The sequence below is a fragment of the Aquila chrysaetos genome, chromosome 9, assembly GCF_900496995.4.
Source record: "Aquila chrysaetos chrysaetos chromosome 9, bAquChr1.4, whole genome shotgun sequence".
Classification (NCBI taxonomy): Eukaryota; Metazoa; Chordata; class Aves; order Accipitriformes; family Accipitridae; genus Aquila; species Aquila chrysaetos.
The window spans coordinates 22,366,595-22,382,901 of NC_044012.1; the positions used below are offsets into that span (position 1 = coordinate 22,366,595).

The window sequence follows — 16,307 nt, forward strand, 5'->3', positions numbered from 1 at the left end:
CAGCCACCCAGTACTGCAGAGAGGGGGATCCCATGTTGAATGATGGGGACCAGTAAGGGTGTTATTTGGGGGTATGCATGGAGGGAGATATAGAACGAGGGAGAAAATAGGATGTATGGAAGAGGGAGGAACGCAGCAGAGCTGGAGGGAAGGAAGCCAGGGCTGGACAAGAGAACTGGGGGGGGAACTGGGGGGCTCAGGGGTGGCCTGTGGCCCCACCCCAGGATTAGGGGGTGGGGAGCTATTGGGGGCACCCCTGGGGCTGAGTGCAGTTGACCCTCGAGCCTCACTGGAGACGTGCAGTACCCTCTGCCTGCCTTTTGGCGTGCCCCAGGCGCTTCTTGGACCTCCATTTTGGGCCCCAGCCAGGTGCAGGCTGAAACCCCCCCCACTCTGCCTCGAGGGACACCTGCAGATGCCCCACATTCCCCCAAACCTCACTCTTCCCCAGAAGGGGCTGCGGCAGCAGCTGCTTTCCCCCCTCCACAGGGATGGCGACGTAGCGGTGGTGGCTGGGCACGCCGGCCAGGCAGTGCCAAAACAGCCCTGGGCAGGGAAAGCCTGTGCCCGCTGCACCCCGTGCCCATCGCAACAGCCCCCCCAAACCAGCCACCACCACCCCCCCCCGCCCACCTTGGCTCAGGCAGATGCTCCCAGGCAGCCACCCCTGGTGCCCCAGCCTTTGCAGGGTGGGAGGACGGTGGTGTTTTTTTGCAACGAGACGTAGCACCCTGCATCAACCCACGAGCTTCTTTTATTAGCCCGATAAACTTTGCTTCCCAGCGGCTCCGATCCCTCCTGCGCGCCTGCCGCACAGCTCGGGCCGAGCTCTGGCCCGCGCCTCAGTCGTCATTCATTTCTTGCCAGCAAGAAAACAAAGAGATAATAAATAGGAAGCTTATTTGTAGGGGAGGCCCAGGGGACAGCCTCGAGTCACGCGCAGCCACGGGCAGGGCTGCGCCTGGCCCCGGCCGGGGCAGGGGGGGGGGGGGGGGGGGGGGGGGGGGGGGGGGGGGATGTGACACGCTTCAGGCAGACAAACGATTGCCGGGTAAGACAGCCTGGCCCTGGGGCCATGCACGCTGCGGGGCTGGGGAGGGGATATAGCAATCTCTATTTAATTACATTAAAATAGACTATTTAAAAAAATTATTTCTAGTAGTTAAAAAATGTGTTGTGGTCCATCCAACCCCAGGGGGGCCATGGAGCTGCCCCCGGCAGCCCCAGGGGTTTGGGGACAGGCTGGCCGGGGTGGGGATGGACCCCAAACCCACCTCATCCCCCAGACAGTCCCATCCCACGGGGTCTGTCGCAGCGGGTGCCCGGGGTGGGTGCTAGCTGGGTGGGCACTGCAGGTGACAAAGCAGGGGCACTGTGCCCCCCGCCAGCCCCATGTTCTGCGGGTCACAAGCAGACCAGAGGCAGGGGAGCTGTCGCCCTCCTGGACCCTCACCCCAGGGACTTAAATGACGTGGCAGCAGTTGAACTGCCCCAGTGAGAGGAGGCTCTCCTTGGAGCCTGGCCGGATTTTGAAGGCCAAGGCTTTCTCGCAGAGTGGGAACTGCAGGAGCCTGTCCCGCAGGCTGCCCCCCTTGCTCTTGCCCGGGTCCAGCTTGATCACGCTCTCCACGCCCCCCTCGGTGCCCCCCGGGCCTGAGCTCTCCACCGGCTGCTGGGCTGGGCTGGTGGGTGCCCCCTGCCCCGGGGACTTGTCTGTGGGGCTCAGGAGGGTGGCAGGGGTCGTCTCTGCCCCCAGCACCTGGGGGACCCCAGCAGAGCTGCTCCGGGGTGATGGGATGGCTCCCCTTTCCCTGGGGAGCTCTGCCGAGGAGCCCCCAGGCTCTCTGTCCTCCTCCCTCCTAGGTGGCTCAGCTCTGTCCCCCTGCATCGCTGGGGGACCCCGGCCCCCATTCACTCCCTTCCCGGCCCAGGCCACCCCCGGGCGCCCACCCCGGCCCCCCAGCTCGGCCCCCGGTCCCCACACCTCCCTGCGGACAGGTGGGCGGCGGGCGTGCAGGAAGGCTCGCATCTGCTCCTGGTTCAGCGAGCTGCTCTTCCTCTCCATGGCGCTGGGCCTCCCCTCCTCATCCTCCTCCTCCTCCTCCTCCTCTTCCTCCTCGCAGATCTGCTGCAGGGCTGGGGTGCTCTTGGTGATGGTGGTGTCAACAGCGGGGACCTTCAGCAGGGTCCGGGGGGGCTGCCGGCCACCGATGTCCCCTCCGGTGGGCAGAGGAGGCAGCCGGGACCCCGCGGCGAGGCCGCCTGGCACCTCTGTAAAGGGCAAGAGGCTGCTGGTGCTGCCCATGGGGCCGAACGTGTCCGATAAGTTGGTCCTGAAAAAGGGGAGGGATGGAGGTGTTGGTACCCAGCCGGGCATCGTGAAGGCTGCGGTGAGAAAGGGGACGGGGAATTGGCCGGGACCCTGCGCTGGGGACCTGGGGTGGCATGAGGGAGATGTGGGACAGGGGGTAGCAGGAGGGCTCACCTGCTCTGCACCTCCTTGGCCAGGTTGTAGACGAGGCTGAGGCGGTGGCCCTGCTTCTCCTGCTTCTCCCGCAGCATCCTCTCCGCCAGCAGGAAATATGTGGCTGTGATGTGGTTGTAGCGGTCAGCCTCCAGTGCCCTGCGTGGGACCAAGGGACCCACATCACCGTGCGAGGAACGTGCTCAGAGGGACCCCTAGAGCCCTTCGCAGGGGCTCCCGCCTCGGCATCCCACCCCATCACTCACTCCTGGATGGTGTCCCGATCCGCAATGTTCCCGCACGTCATGGCCTGGAGGATGATTTCGTGCTCCTCCTCGGACACGCGCTTGTGGGAGGTGAGGGGCAGCAGGCAGCGGCTGGCGGGGGATGGGTCCACCCCCTGCAGCCACGCGTGGCCCTCGATCTGCTCCAGGGAGGCTCGCTGCTTCGGGTCCCGCTGCAGCATCCTGGAGATGAGACTGTGGGGGAAAGGGGCGACGCTGCAACCCTGCGGCAGCACGTGAGCCCCAGACATGGCAGCTTTACCGCCCTTTCCCACCCCAGCTCCCAGGCTTCCCCCGGGGATGGGGCATCCACCCCCGGGGGCAGGGAATCGGGGTCCAGGGGGATCTGGGGCAGAGAGAGGTGCTTACTCAGCGCACTGTGCAGAGACGTGCGGGGGGACGGTGTAGCGGCAATCCATAATCATGGTGAGGGTCTCGCTGTCGTTGGCCTCCTGGAAGGGGGGGTGGCCACACACCAGCATGTAGAGGATGACCCCCAGGCTCCAGATGTCTGCAAGAAGCAGCAGCAGTTCAGGCTGCACCCACCATGGCCCAGGAGAGAGCCCCGACCCCAGGGACCCTGGGGGGGACACCCCACCAGGCCCCAGTGCCTATCCAGCAGAGACCAGTGCTCACTGGGATGCTCCCAGGTCCTGCCCCATGGATGTTCCACGTCCCACAGATGGGGAGGCCACAGCCCCACCGAGGCGGGGAAGGACCTTCCCCATCCCCACATCCAAGCAGGTCTCAAAGGGCTTCACCAAAGCAGTTGGGATCTTAACCCCTTTTTGAGGTGGGGACAGGGAAGCCAGCCCCAAGCTCTGTCCCCCACAGTCACCCACCCACGGCACCGTTTCATGTCATTACTCAGCTTCCCAGTTCCCCAACAGACCCCACCGCGACCATCCTGGCACTGGGCTGTGCCAGAGGGGACATCACAGCCATGCGACAGGGACACAGCACTGATCCAGGCCTTCCAGCTGCGTGGGCACCAGCCAGAGCAGGATTGCTGCCCTGCCCTGGGGACAGGGACAGAGCCAGCGGCATCTTCACCCGCTCCTCCTGACGAGTACAGAAACTCTACTCTCTGCAAAAGCGCTTTTTTAGGATGCTGAGCACGCCCTGGGGCTCTCTGTTAATACCTTCAGCTTCTTAAGTCAAGTGCTGTGTCTGAAAATTTTTCATCTGTGCTGGTTTTCTCCCTTCATTTCTCTTTGCAGAGCCACCAACTTATTTTTCTACCGTTTCTACAAGCTATCCCCGTTCTCAACTCCAGAGCTGCCTTTTCCTGAGCCAACATTAGGCTTTTTCCTTTAAGCGCTAGTGTTTTGTTTTGCTAAATCCTCCTGCCCCAAATTCCAGCGGCACTGGCTCAGGTCCTGCTTCCCTCTTGCATCTCCTCTGTCCCAGCAGAACCACTCGGTGTCCCCAGCCCAGCTCTCTGCACAGCAGGACAGTCTCCCCAGCCCTCCTGCACCCTGGCCAGGGGAGGAAGGGCGCTGGGAGCCACGGAGAGGAAGTGGTTTTCAGGGTGGGGATGGAGCAAAGGAAACTTTTGGAGCTCCTCCACCCAAACAGCAGCATCCCCAGCAGGTTTCCTTCCGGCATCGCCCCCCCCCCAAATAACCGCTAGTGCTGGCTTGCCAGTGGCTGCACCCTCGCGCTGCTCCTCCTGAGCCCCGGCGGATGCCACATCAGGCTTGCAGCCTGCTTGGGCTTTTTCCCGTCCCTGGCATGAACCATCGCTCTGTGGGATCTCGGTGGGTGCGGGGATGGTCTCTGCAGTAAGAACCACCCTGTGCCAGGGCAGGCCTGGGCAGCCGAGCACCCAAGGGGACAGGATTGCTCCCTGTGGGAACAGCAGTGCCACTGGGGCATGGGTGCTCGCAGCCTAAGGGCCAAAAGCAAGGTGGTACCCGGCAGGCAGGACCACGCTCCGGGCAAGGGGCACAAGGGAGGCAGGTCTGTGGCTGCGCCCCACTGCCCTTACCAACAGCCGGGGCGTCGTACTCATCCCCAAGCAGGATCTCGGGTGCCGAGTAGGCCAGCGAACCGCAGCTGGTGGTGAGCATCTTGCCAGGTTGGAAGCGGTTGCTGAAGCCGAAGTCGGTGAGCTTGACCACCCCCTGCTCCTGGAAGAAGACCACGTTCTCGGGCTTGAGGTCACGGTGCACCACATGGAGCTTGTGGCAGTAGGAGATGGCGTGGACGATCTGGGCGAAGTAGTGCTTGGCCCGCGTCTCGGCCAGCCCGCCCTCGTGCCGCATGATGTGGTCGAACATGTCCCCGCCATCGCCCAGCTCCAGGATGAGGTAGAGCTTGGCATGGGTGTCAATGACCTCGTAGAGGCGCACCACGTTGGGGTGCTGGACCAGCTTCATGCAGCGCACCTCTTGCAGGAGCTGCCCCGCTGCCTCCCCCGCCAGCTTGCTCTTGTCGATCACCTTGACGGCCACCCGCTGCCCGGTGAAGACGTGCCGCGCCAGCTTCACCACCGCAAAGTGGCCCTTGCCCAGCGTGCGCTCCAGGTCGTACAGCCCCGCGATCTTCCCCTCGCCGCAGCCCTGCGACCCGGCCATGGTGGCGGCGTCAGGCGGGGACGGGCATCGGGCGCTGTGGGATGGGGGAGCTGCTGAGAATTGTGGTGTGGGGGATGGGGCACCCCCAAATACCAGGTCCCCCAGCACCGTGGACACCAGGATCCCCAGCACATCAGAGTCCCCAGCACCCTGGGCACCCCCGACACCCCAGCTCCCAGTCCCCAGCATCCCAGGACCTGGGCACCCATCTATGACCCCACCTCCAGTCCCCAGCACCCTGGACATCCCAATACTCCCACCACCACTCCTCAGCACCCTAGGGCAACCCGACACCCCCATGTCCAGGTCCCCAGTACCCTGTGTACCCCAATACCCCTAATTCCAGGTCTCCAGCACCCTGGGTAGCCTAATACCCTCAGCCCCAGGTCCCCAGCACCCTGGGCACCCCAATACCTCACCTCCAGTCCCCCATCACTCTGGGTTCCCCCATACCCCACCTCTGGATCCCCATGACCCCAGCACCATGGGGACCCCAATACCCTCACCTCCACTCCCCAGCAACCTGGTCACCCCCATACTCCCGCCTCCAGACCCCAGCACCCTGGTCACCCCCATATCGCCAACCTCCAGGTCCCCAGCACCCTGGGCACCCCAATACCCTCACCTCCACTCCCCAGCACTCTGGACACCCCCGTGCCCCACCTCCAGGCCCCCATCACCGCAGCCCCCCCCAGCCCGGGCACCCCAATACCCCACCCCCAGCACCCTGCACACCCCATACCCCCCACCCCGCGCTCCCCGGGACCCCGCAGCACCCCGAGGCCCCCCGGGCTGCGTCCCGGCGGAGCCCCACGCACCGGGACGGCGGAGCTGGGGCCGCCGGGGCTGCGGCTGCCCGGGCGCGCCCGCCCCGCTGACGTCAGGGCGGCTCCGGGCTCGCGCCTTAAAGGGCCCCGTCCGCCGCCCGCCGGGGCTGAGGCCGGGGCGAGGCTCATCGCACCTTCCGAGGCGGAGGCCCCTGGTAGCGCTGTCCGCCCCCCCGCCGGCTGACGGCAGCCCCCGAGAGGGGCCCTCAGCCTGGCTCATTAGTGCCCGTTTGCGGTGGCGGGTACTGGGTTGACATTAGTGGTGACGAGGGCCGGTAACGAGCTAAATGAGCCGCCCGCCTGCCAGACCGCTTCCAGGAAGAGAGGAAGAGCCCCCTGCCCCGGCTTGTCTCCCGAGGGTCCCGCCATGGGACGGGCTCCCGCCCTGCTGCCCTCCTGCCCGGAGCGCCTGCTGACAGGCATCTCTGCCGTGCCGCCGACCCGCTCCATCGCCCGCTCCCACCCTCGCTGAAAGCAAGGAGCACCGAGCCGGGGCTGGGGGTGCAGGCTCGGCCCCCCGTTCCCCTCCACTGTGAGCCTTCTTTTTCCTGGAAGTGGCCCGGCGAGCGGCCGGCTGCCTCATTTAGCTCGTTACTGGCCATAGGGATGCGCACAAAGCAGACGTTGCTCCTGCAGATTAAAAAGCTCTCAGTGCGGCCACCCTCATTACCGCTAATGCCTTCCCAGAAGTCCTCCGCCTGCGGCCTCGCAGGCTGCAAACAGGCCTTAATGAGCTGGGCTGAGGGCCCCGCTCGGGGGCTGCTGTCAGGCGGGGTCTGGGGGCAGAGCGGACTGGGGACCCGATCCCCCCGGGGCTGGGGATGGAGCTGCCGGGAGGATCAAGCTGCCCAGCAGCTCCTGCCATGGGAATGGATCTGGATGGGGCACTCCTGGGCTTCGGGAATGGGACTGGGAATGGAAAGACGGAGGCTACCAAACCCTCCTCTAACCCAAGATAAGTCTTTATCCAGGCATGTGGGGTGCAGGAGGCTGCTGGGTGCTGTGCAGGGGGGTCCTGACTGGGTGCTGTGCATTGGGGGACCCAGCTGGGCGCTGAGTGTTTCCAGCAGCCGCCTGCAGCCGGAGGAGAAGGGGCACGGCAGATGAGCCCTTCACCAGTCCCATGCCCCGTCCCCTCCAAGCCAGCCAGACCCTCAGGTCGTGCCGAGACAGAGTGCGCGCAGGGGGCAGAGGGGGGCCTGCAAAGAGCCCCAGGGTTGGCACTGCCACCAGAAGTGGTGGCTCACGCTCTGCTGGAGACGTGCTGGGAGACCTGGGGGTCCTCCCTGGTCGTGCAGAGTCTGGGAGCAGCCTGGCAAAGGCAGAGCCTGGGTCATCAGCCCTCCTTGCTGGGTACATCACAGCCCACTGAACCCCTCTCATGTCTTATCCCCCTATTTCTTGCAGGCCTGAAGCCACCCAAGGACTCAGGCATTTCCAAAAGGAGCCCAGCTGAGCTGCTGACCTGGGAGTGGGCAGGCTGTAGGCTGGTGGAGGGAGATGCTGACAAGGAAGCAGAGGAGTTGGAAGCCCCTGGGATGCTGGGTCCCTGGGCAGTTAGCCACCCTGTGTGTGCATCTGGGGATTTGAATGGAAAGGTGACTCCTGTCTGGCTTCTGGCACTGAGGTTTCTAGCAAACGGCTCTCAGATCTGCTGCTGTCAGTACAGGAGGGGACTGTGGAGGCTCCATGAGCAGCATCTCCCACCACCTCTTTTGGCTGACCCTCTGTTCCTGGTTCTTCTCCACTAGTGAAAGGCCCATGCATGTCAGGGTGGGGTCCTTCTCCTGATGGGGTGCTGGGTGCTGCACCCGAGCTGCTGGTCCATTTGCACAATTGCCTGTTGTACACATGCCAACCCTGCTTTGAAGCCCTCAGTTGAAAAAGCAAGAACAGGCACGTGGTGTGCTGGGATGCTGCATCCATAATGCACGTCCGCTGCAGCCCTGGCCAGTGAGAGACTGCAGAGATGCCATCTCCACCAGTGCCTGGCCCCATGACTGAGGCTGCATCGGGCTGGCTGCAGCTCCCTTTGGGTTTTGGAGTGGCCCTTGAAGGTCTCTGCACCGAGAAGCCCAAGGAACCACATACAATGGCTGTGAAAGCCAGCATCGGGGCTGGGGAGAACCGAGCAGCTGGTTCCTTCCTTCTCACAGTGGAGTTGAGCCTGGGATGCGCAAGGGAGCTCCTCTGAGAGCACCTGGCTCTGAGCAACTGTGGGTTTTCCAAAGGATACATGAATGAGAGGTGCAGTTAGCACATGGGAGCCTGAGGAATCTGCAGATGGCAAGTGGTCAGGAGTTGGAGGACTTCTGGAGGCTCTGGACTATGGCTGGGTGCCTGCCAGGAGCTATGGGTGGGCAATATTTCCTTTGAAAACCAGTAGAGATCTCGGCGTGTCTTTGGTGAGGAGCCTGTAGCCCTGGTATTTCTCTAGTGGGGAACTAGATGTCCTCAGGCTGCAGCCTCAGCACTGCTCAGGCATGGCTGGAAAGGGAAGGGACCTGGAAGGGCAGTGGGGATCCCTCCCAAGAAACTTGGGAGTTTGGGGCCAGTGGGGATCTGTTCCTCCCCGCAGCCGTGCAGGGCGCAGAGAAGGAGTCCTCCCTCCCGCGCATCACCCCGCTGGCTGCCTCTCCTTCCAGACAAAGCCCGGTTTCCAGAGAAGCCCACCTACCTGGTAGTTAGCAGAGTCATGTGGCTGCAGCACTTAATTAATAAAAAGCCGATATAAATTCCAGTAAGCATGTGGGGAGGAGGACATCAAGGCAGAGAGCAGTAGCAGCACTCCCAGCGAGCTCGGTGGAGCGGCGAGTGGCAAGTCCCCTCTCTGCTTGGAGAGGTCAGTGCTTACAATGGGAAGGGTCTGGGGGCATTGGGGGTGTGATACCCATGGCTGTGGGACTCCCCACAACATGGAGGGGTCTCTCCCAGCAAAAAGCTTAGGTGGTTTTGCAGGGATGGGGAGGTGAGGAGAAGCCAGCACAGCTCTGGGCTGCCGCAGCCAGGGCTGGAGTCCCAAGGCTGCCAAAGCAGCAGGCGCTGGGTTTATGGGACTCAGCTGCCGGCAGCAACTGGGGGTCCCCCTCCCAGCCCTTTTCTTTCACTCCCTAAGAGCCCCCCTGCTTTTTACAGCTTTCAGGCCCCCAAAGCCTACAGCCTGACCCTGCAGTATCTACTTTCACCCAGGTCAGCTCACCCAGTCCTTCCCCAGCTGTGCCTGGTGTGGTCCTCCTCCCTGCTGAGCCGCCTCCAGCCCAGCCTCGCCCTCTTCTCAGCATTACAGCTTCACCTTCACCTTCCTCCCTTCTGTTGGATCCCCCCATGAGTGTGGAGGGGGAAGCAAACCCTGCGCTGGGGGCAGGTGAAAACCCCGGGCTGGTCCAACTGCGGGGACATCTCCAGATGATAGTGTCCATGTCCCAGGCAGAGGGGGCTTTGCATCCAAACGCTTCCCACACAGAAGCTGTGCAGCCGAGTGTCAGTGGGTTTTTCAGGTAACTGGGTGGCACGGAGGGACTGGAGCCCCCTGTGAGGGTCTTGGCCGTGATGTCCAGCCCATCACTGCAGTCCTTAAGCAAAACTGCATCTGTGCCTTACTTTATCTTACACTTTATCTTCTTAAAGCCCCACGTCTGTGTATTGTGCCCAAACCATGTGGTTTAGTTGCAAAAGGAGTTGTAGCAAAGCAGTTTGTCATTTCCCAGGGACTTTCAGGGAGATTTCTGTTGCAGCTGCTCCAGCTGCAATGTGCAGGAGGTATCTCGTGTTTCAGCCAGGTAATGTCACTCCTGCCCATTCCCCGGGGTTCCTGCCTGCCGTGTTGCAAACCCGCTGGTAAGGCTGGGCGCAGAAACATGGCTTAAGGGCTGCCTGCTGGAGGGCGGGGAGAGAAAGCGGGACTGGGAGAGGGAGGCCTTACAAAGGAGGTGGGCAAGAAACAGGGAAGTGCTGGGCCATGAGTGGTGGTGTCCTCAGCACTGCCGTCGAAAAGGGCACAGGGTGGAGCTGCTGGTGGTTACACAGCTGCCTCTGTGTTGGTACTTGGGGACCTCATGAGATCCCAGTGCTGGCTGTTGTCTGCAAGGTCCAAGCCCAGATGCAGGCCAGGTGGTAAATACTAACTTCTGGTCTTTAAAACTAGTGGCATTTCCACATCCTGTGAGTGCAAGTGCCTGGCAGGAGCCGTGTCGGATGTTTTGGCTACATCCCATGAACATGCAGGCAGTGAATGCACAGCACCGCAATGGTCTGGTGGCTGCTGAAGGCTGTGCGTGGGGCAGGGAGACCCTGAAGCTCTGCAAAAAAGATCAAGTCTCAGTCCATCCTCTGCTGCTCACCCCCCTCCGCAGTGAGATCATGAATATGCCTGCACGTGGGGTGCCCCACAGCACCACGGCACATGCATTAGCTCTGGAGGGTCCAGGCGAAGCTCCCAGGTGTGTGGTGCCCCCAGAAATGCTCTCAAGTCCAAGAGAACAAACAGCCTGGCGTGGTGGCTGTGCTGGCAGAGGCTGCCCCTCACCAATGCGGCACTGCTCGGGGGGGTGACAGTGGCAGCGTGGAGAGGGGGGCCAGGTCAGGCTGCCAGTGGGTGGGCTGACGCTGGCTGGGACCCCTTTGTGCAGGTTGTCCCCCAGGACCATGCTGAATGTGCTGCTGCTGTGCTGTGGGCTACTGCAGGGGATCCAGGCCATCCTCACCACCGACCTCAGCTGTGGCCACCTGCAGAAGGTGAGCGGTGGGCTGGAGGGGGCGGACAGAGCCCGCTACTCTGGCCTGCTACGGAAAGTCAAGGAGGTGTCTGCGGAGCCAGTGGGTAAGTCCTGCGGCCCCCCTGGTCTCCTGCTGTCCCCCAGCAGCCACTCGCTGGCATGCCCAGAGCCCCAAAATGGAAGTGGGGACCCCCCACCCAGGGTCAGATGCAGGGGATCCCCCTAAAGCAGCACAGCTTCTCCTGTCACTGGCTAGTGAGAGCAGCCTGGCAGCCCACAGGGAGTGGGGAGGCTTTTTTTGTGGGGGCACATGACCATGGGGACCAGAATCAGAGCTGACCCACCCCCCCCAGCAGCCTCCTTGTCCAGCCTCTCTGTATCTCGCAGGAGCTCTCCCCAGGCTGGGGCTTGAGCAGATGGCCCTGGAGGTCCCAGAAGCTGACGGTGACCTTGTGCAGAGAGGCAGCACGCTGGAACCGCAGGTAACGCTCCCTGAGCTTTCTTACAGACACCCCAATGAGCAGGGTGGCCTCAGGCCACAGCAGCCTTCTCTGTGCCTGTGGGGCCAGGGAAGGTTTGGAGCCCAAAATGGTGCTACCTGGGAAGGGACTATCTGTTCGTCACCTACTGGGCAACAGCCGGGGCTGGGACGAGCAGAGGCTGCCCAAGGCTGCAAGAGGCTCCAGCACTCAAAGGAGGGTGGTCCAAGCCTGCACTCCTGCAACCCATTTAATTAACCTCAAGCGCAGCCCAGGAAGCCTCTGCAGAGCAGGAGCTCACCGGACAGTGCTGCATCTTGCCTCGCTCAGACCCCGGTGCCTCTGTTCAGGCAGAAGGCACAGCACCTTTCACTAAAGGCGAGGCTGAGCTTCAAAATAATTGTGTGCAAAAAGCCTTGAGATATGGTGGATGAGTCAGTGACGCCCGCAGAGGGCTCAGCGGTGATTTCCAACAGATCAAGCCTGGAGCTGAGCATGACAGAGCTCTCCGCTGCTAGCAGTGGAAGGTTTTAGCAACGACCCTTGGCTTTCTCCCACGCAGTTCTTCATTGCTGGCACAGTGGTCCAGCACCAACTCTCTCCCTCGTCTTCCTCCTCTCTCTCCAGCAGTCATCGTCCACAGAACTGCAAGCTGCAGGCCGCGAAGAGCGTTCCCCCCGCCGCTGCGTCCGCCTCCTGGAATCCTGCCTTGGGCATCAGGTCCCCTGCTGCGACCCCTGTGCCACTTGCTACTGCCGCTTCTTCAACGCTTTTTGCTACTGCAGGAAAATCAGCAGCAGTTTCCCCTGCGGCAAGAACTAGCACCCATGTCGTGGGGCTTCTTGCTCCTTGCCCATATGTGCTGCCTCCTCCTCTGCAGCTCTAATAAACCAGCCGTTAGCAAAAGCTATTGCCGAGTGGGAATGGTTCAATGTGTCCGCTTGGGATCTCAGGGGAGAGGGGTAGCAGCAAAGTGCCAGTACCTGCACCCAGGTGAGCACCATGTTCACACAGCCAAGAGCCCAGGGCACCTTCATGTCAAACAAAATGACATATTTTTTTTTCCAGAGCAGCTCCTGCAGGGCCCTTCCTGGCTAGATGAGTGGTCTCTCAGCAGGATGGGTGCCCCTGGAGATGACATTTTGGCTGCGCTGGGAGCTTTACTTGTGTTCTTCTCCTGCCAGTATTGCTCATGGTGGCTCTGGGTGCTTTACACCTAGGGAACCTGCAAGCCGTCAGCCCCAAGGAATCAGTGACCAAGGGGATACCCGCGATACGGATGCAGCCAGAGCGGACCATCACCTCCTCCACCACTAAACCCATATGCCACTGGGCACACTCAGGGGGGAAAACACGTCCGTGGAGGCTGTGAAAAACCCTAAAAACCCACAGACGGCCTCTCAGGCGTGCTGGAGGTGAACCTCAGGCCTAGTGCTTGGTGAGGACATGGTTGTGGAGGGGATGGAGTAGGGCTCACAGGGCAATGTGGCGCTAGGGGAGCCGGGAACCGCGGGGACGGCGGTCCCGGGGCCACGCAGGGGGAGTAGCGGCCGCGATTGCCGCAGATTGCGGCCGCTACTCCCCCTGCGTGGCCCCGGGACCGCCGTCCCCGCGGTTCCCGGCTGCTGCCATCCCGCTCCTAACCTCCATCTCCTCAGCCGCTTCCCGCCCTAGCACTGCCTACCGGGAAGGGGGCGGGGCCCCGTGCGCGCGGCATCACGTGGGCGCCGGGCGGGTCACGTGAGACGTCGGGGTAGTTCGCCCGTCTTGTCGCTAGCCGCCATGTCGTCTTTCCCCGAGCTGTATTTTAACGTGGATAACGGCTATCTGGAAGGGTTGGTACGCGGTTTTAAGGCGGGGGTACTCCGGCAAGGTGACTACGTGAACCTGGTGCAGTGTGAGAGCCTGGAAGGTGAGTGGCGGCGGGGCTCTGAGGCGGGCGGGGACACCACCCCCACCCCCCCCCATACTGAGGGGAAGGCCTGGCTGGCGGGCTGAGGGGAAAGCTCGGCTGGTGTGAGGGTGGAGGGCCGGCGGGGTGTCGAGGGGCTGCGTGGCAGTGGGGAAAAGAGTCGACAGCGGCGTTTTTGAGGCGCGGTCCCCTCTTCACCCCTTGGTTGAGCAGGTACTTGGTCCTCCCCCCCCTCCCCGGCTGCTCCCTCCGAGCTCAGCTGACTCAGTTTCCCGGTCAGCTTGGCCGTGTGATTGCAACAGCTGATACGGCAGTTTAAGGAAGCTTGAGCTCCCAGTGCTTTCTTGAGGTGGTCGTATAGCTGTGATGTGTGTCCTGTGGTTGTTGGGAGCCTGGCAGGTTTGTCAGGCTTTGCTGATGAGTCTTGCTTTGTGCTTTCGCTTCCTAAATGGCAGGCGGCGCAGGAAACCTTTTTAAGGACCGAAGTAAGATTATTGGGGTAATCTAACTTAATCCCTGATACCCGTGATCAGTTTTTGAGGAAATTGGGTCATTTAGGAAAGTACATGCTGTTCTTGAAGGATTGCTAGTGGAAAAAAATCTGGTGCAGATCTTAGTAACTCACCAGTGAATTACCCTTCGCCTGTAATCTGGAGTTCTCTTTCGAGGCTAATTCTGACTTCCAGCTATTGTCTTTTTCTAGATCAGTGTGTACAAACCTGGAGAGCTGTGAAGGTTTTGCTTTGTGATGCTCAAAACCTGTGGTCAGCTCATCCTCTTAATTAGTCAGTGCTCAACTGTTCCTCTCTATCAGTGACTTGTTTAACAGTTTTCAATCATTGGTGTCCAGAACATGGATCACAAATCATGAAGATCAAAACCAGGTTTCTATTGAAATAGGCTGGAAACATATGTATCTAGAGATGTTGGTTGTTTTGGTCAATGGGACTATAATTATTGGATCATTCTTTCTTCTGAAAATGCTAGTTAAGCATCAGCTTTATCTTGATGATAGTTGCTGAGTGATTGACATTAATGTTGACTACGTAGAGGGATCCTTGGCCAGCTGAACCCTGGATGCGAGTTACCTGGAGCTGTTCACTCAAACGTTAACAGAATGGGAACAGTGCTGTGATGTGCCTCAGTCTCTACCTTAAAAATACCCAGGCTATTTTTACTTAGGACAGAAGCCCCTTTTCAGCTAGACTTTTTTGCAGCTCTCTGCTTGCAGCAGTCTCTGTTATTCTTGCTATGGAGCCCAGGGCCTGAAAGAGGGCGGTGGGAAGGTATTCCTGCTCTCTTGCTAGTCAGAAGTCTCGGCATGCCCTAAACTATCGCTTTATCACCTTTCCTGCAGATAACTTCCTCTTTTGAATCTTTCTGTACTTATAGCTTCTCTTTTTTGACTCCTTTCCTTGCCTTCTGAACCAAGTTGCGTAAACTTAGCTCTCCCTTGGAGCGGTGGTTTCTGCATTTGGAATGAGTCAGTTTGGAGTTCCCATATTTTTGTCTTGGTATTGTTACTGTCCTGTCCTTGACAGCTCTCTGGTGGTGGCTGCTGCTGTGCTCCTTGTCAAACTTCATTCAGAGCCTGAAGGCTGTTCGAAGTTCACTGCCAATCTCATTCCTCCTCCACTTGGCTTTCTGTACCACTGTCTAGTGTGCTCTTGTAGAGGGATTTTCCTTCAAAGGAACATTGCTCTTGATCACTTATATAGGTCTGTGATCAGACCATCTCTTTCTTCTGTCCCTTTAGTTCCAATTTTTCCATTTCAGTACCTGTTTTCTGTGCTCCACAGACTTTTAACGTGTGTTCTTTCTCTCCCAGATGCTTGTCTGCACTAAATCCAGGCAGTGGCTAGCTTATTAGCAGCCAAAATAAGTACTCGGGCATAAAATACTCGTACATTCTTCTCTGCTGTTTCTGTTTTGTCTTTGCTGCTGCCTCTTGCATGTGAGTCTGGCTCTGCAGTTAGTCCCAGTCCTGGAGCGAATGATCGCCTTGGCCATGGAGAAATCCTGAAGGACCAAGGCTGTTCTGGGGCTGGTCCTGGGAATCGGGTATCTGACTGGTCACTGGTATTGACATTGCTTGGAGGATGTTGTGCTTCCAGGTCTGAAATGCTGCTGCCTCTTGTGTGCTTGGATTGGTCTGGAAGCACAAAGGAATCGACTTTTCTGCTTCAGGACTTGGGCTGACAGCTTAGTGCTGCAGGAAGGAGGAGATCATGCATTTCTGTGTGATCCTCTGTTGTCTCTGCTTGTCTGATCACAAAGTAAGCCGATTCGAGTTCTTGCTTCTTGATGAGTCAGAAATAGAGCGCCAAATAGGCTCTCCGTGGTCAGGCAGGCTCCTGAGCTGGCTTTAAGAAGAGGCAGGAAAACATGACCAGGATTGAGGGGAGGATGCGAGAGCTGTTTTGGCTTAAGCTTTCTCTTGAAACCCTTGGCAATAATATGTTTAATTCCTTCTTTCAGCTCCAAAAGTCCTGGCGCTTTGGTTGTTTCTCAACCAGAGGTCCTTGTGTGCTGTACACCTGTGCTGAATATTGCTTGGAACCTGCGTGGCCCTCTCTGTTGTAGCCAGTTCCTGCTTCTGACACAAGGTGTCAGTGAAGGACTTGGAGCTGCTTTCCTCTGCTTCAGTGGTGTGAGCATGGATCTGTTCTTGAGTGGAATCTGTCTTGGATAACCAAACTTATCACTCACCCAGATTTCTATTGTCAAAAGGATGGTGAGCCATCTCCAGCTCCTAAAAGCCATGGTAGCCTGTTAGAGGTCTGGTATCATCTCTGGAGAATAAAAAGCTGTTGATGCAGCTGGACAGCGGTGCCAGTCTTAAGAAGCAGAGTTCAGTCTGGGGCTGGAATGTAGGTTGTCGGCAGGCTTTACTGTTGGTCTGCAATGCTCCGTGCTGCAAAAAGTGTATGGAGCCTGGGAAGTGCACAAAAGCATCTTCTTTAGAAACAGGAATTTCTTTACCTTCAAGTCAGTGTTCACAAACCTCCTATTGCTAATATTCCTCATGCTTCTACAGCAACAGTATA

At 59.7% G+C, this 16,307-nt stretch overlaps 3 protein-coding genes across 12 annotated transcripts in view; 2 read left to right on the forward strand and 1 right to left on the reverse strand.

The window, feature by feature from the left end:
* Positions 1-736: 736 nt before the first annotated feature.
* On the reverse strand, positions 737-8,866 carry LOC115345713 (SNF-related serine/threonine-protein kinase-like). 5 transcript variants are annotated; one of them, XM_041126032.1, is made up of 6 exons: positions 8,832-8,866; positions 4,739-5,361; positions 3,118-3,259; positions 2,731-2,943; positions 2,486-2,623; positions 737-2,333 (listed from the first exon to the last, which is right to left on the reverse strand). In XM_041126032.1, the coding sequence occupies exons 1-6, from the start codon at positions 8,849-8,851 to the stop codon at positions 1,463-1,465; spliced, it is 2,007 nt and encodes a 668-aa protein (XP_040981966.1). In that variant the 5' UTR covers positions 8,852-8,866; the 3' UTR covers positions 737-1,462. The 5 variants fall into 5 exon arrangements, with proteins under 5 accessions (XP_040981966.1, XP_029880863.1, XP_029880865.1 ...); XM_030025003.2 differs by lacking the exon at positions 8,832-8,866 and adding an exon at positions 6,128-6,595 and having other exon boundaries at positions 4,739-5,369; XM_030025005.1 differs by lacking the exon at positions 8,832-8,866 and adding an exon at positions 6,146-6,255.
* Positions 7,169-12,222, forward strand: LOC115345734 (agouti related neuropeptide). 5 transcript variants are annotated; one of them, XM_041126037.1, is made up of 6 exons: positions 7,169-7,328; positions 7,562-7,752; positions 10,299-10,593; positions 10,783-10,973; positions 11,257-11,351; positions 11,976-12,222. In XM_041126037.1, the coding sequence occupies exons 3-6, from the start codon at positions 10,349-10,351 to the stop codon at positions 12,168-12,170; spliced, it is 726 nt and encodes a 241-aa protein (XP_040981971.1). In that variant the 5' UTR covers positions 7,169-7,328; positions 7,562-7,752; positions 10,299-10,348; the 3' UTR covers positions 12,171-12,222. The 5 variants fall into 5 exon arrangements, with proteins under 5 accessions (XP_040981971.1, XP_040981969.1, XP_029880902.2 ...); XM_041126035.1 differs by having other exon boundaries at positions 7,169-7,752; XM_030025042.2 differs by having other exon boundaries at positions 7,169-7,752; positions 11,979-12,222.
* An 803-nt stretch (positions 12,223-13,025) lies between these two features.
* Positions 13,026-16,307, forward strand: part of ATP6V0D1 (ATPase H+ transporting V0 subunit d1) — a 35,922-nt gene continuing 32,640 nt past the window's right edge. For both annotated transcript variants that reach the window (XM_030025027.1, XM_041126033.1), the window contains exon 1: positions 13,026-13,260. In XM_030025027.1, the coding sequence (XP_029880887.1) occupies positions 13,131-13,260 (130 nt within the window). In that variant the 5' untranslated portion in view covers positions 13,026-13,130. The remainder of the gene's footprint in view (positions 13,261-16,307) is intronic.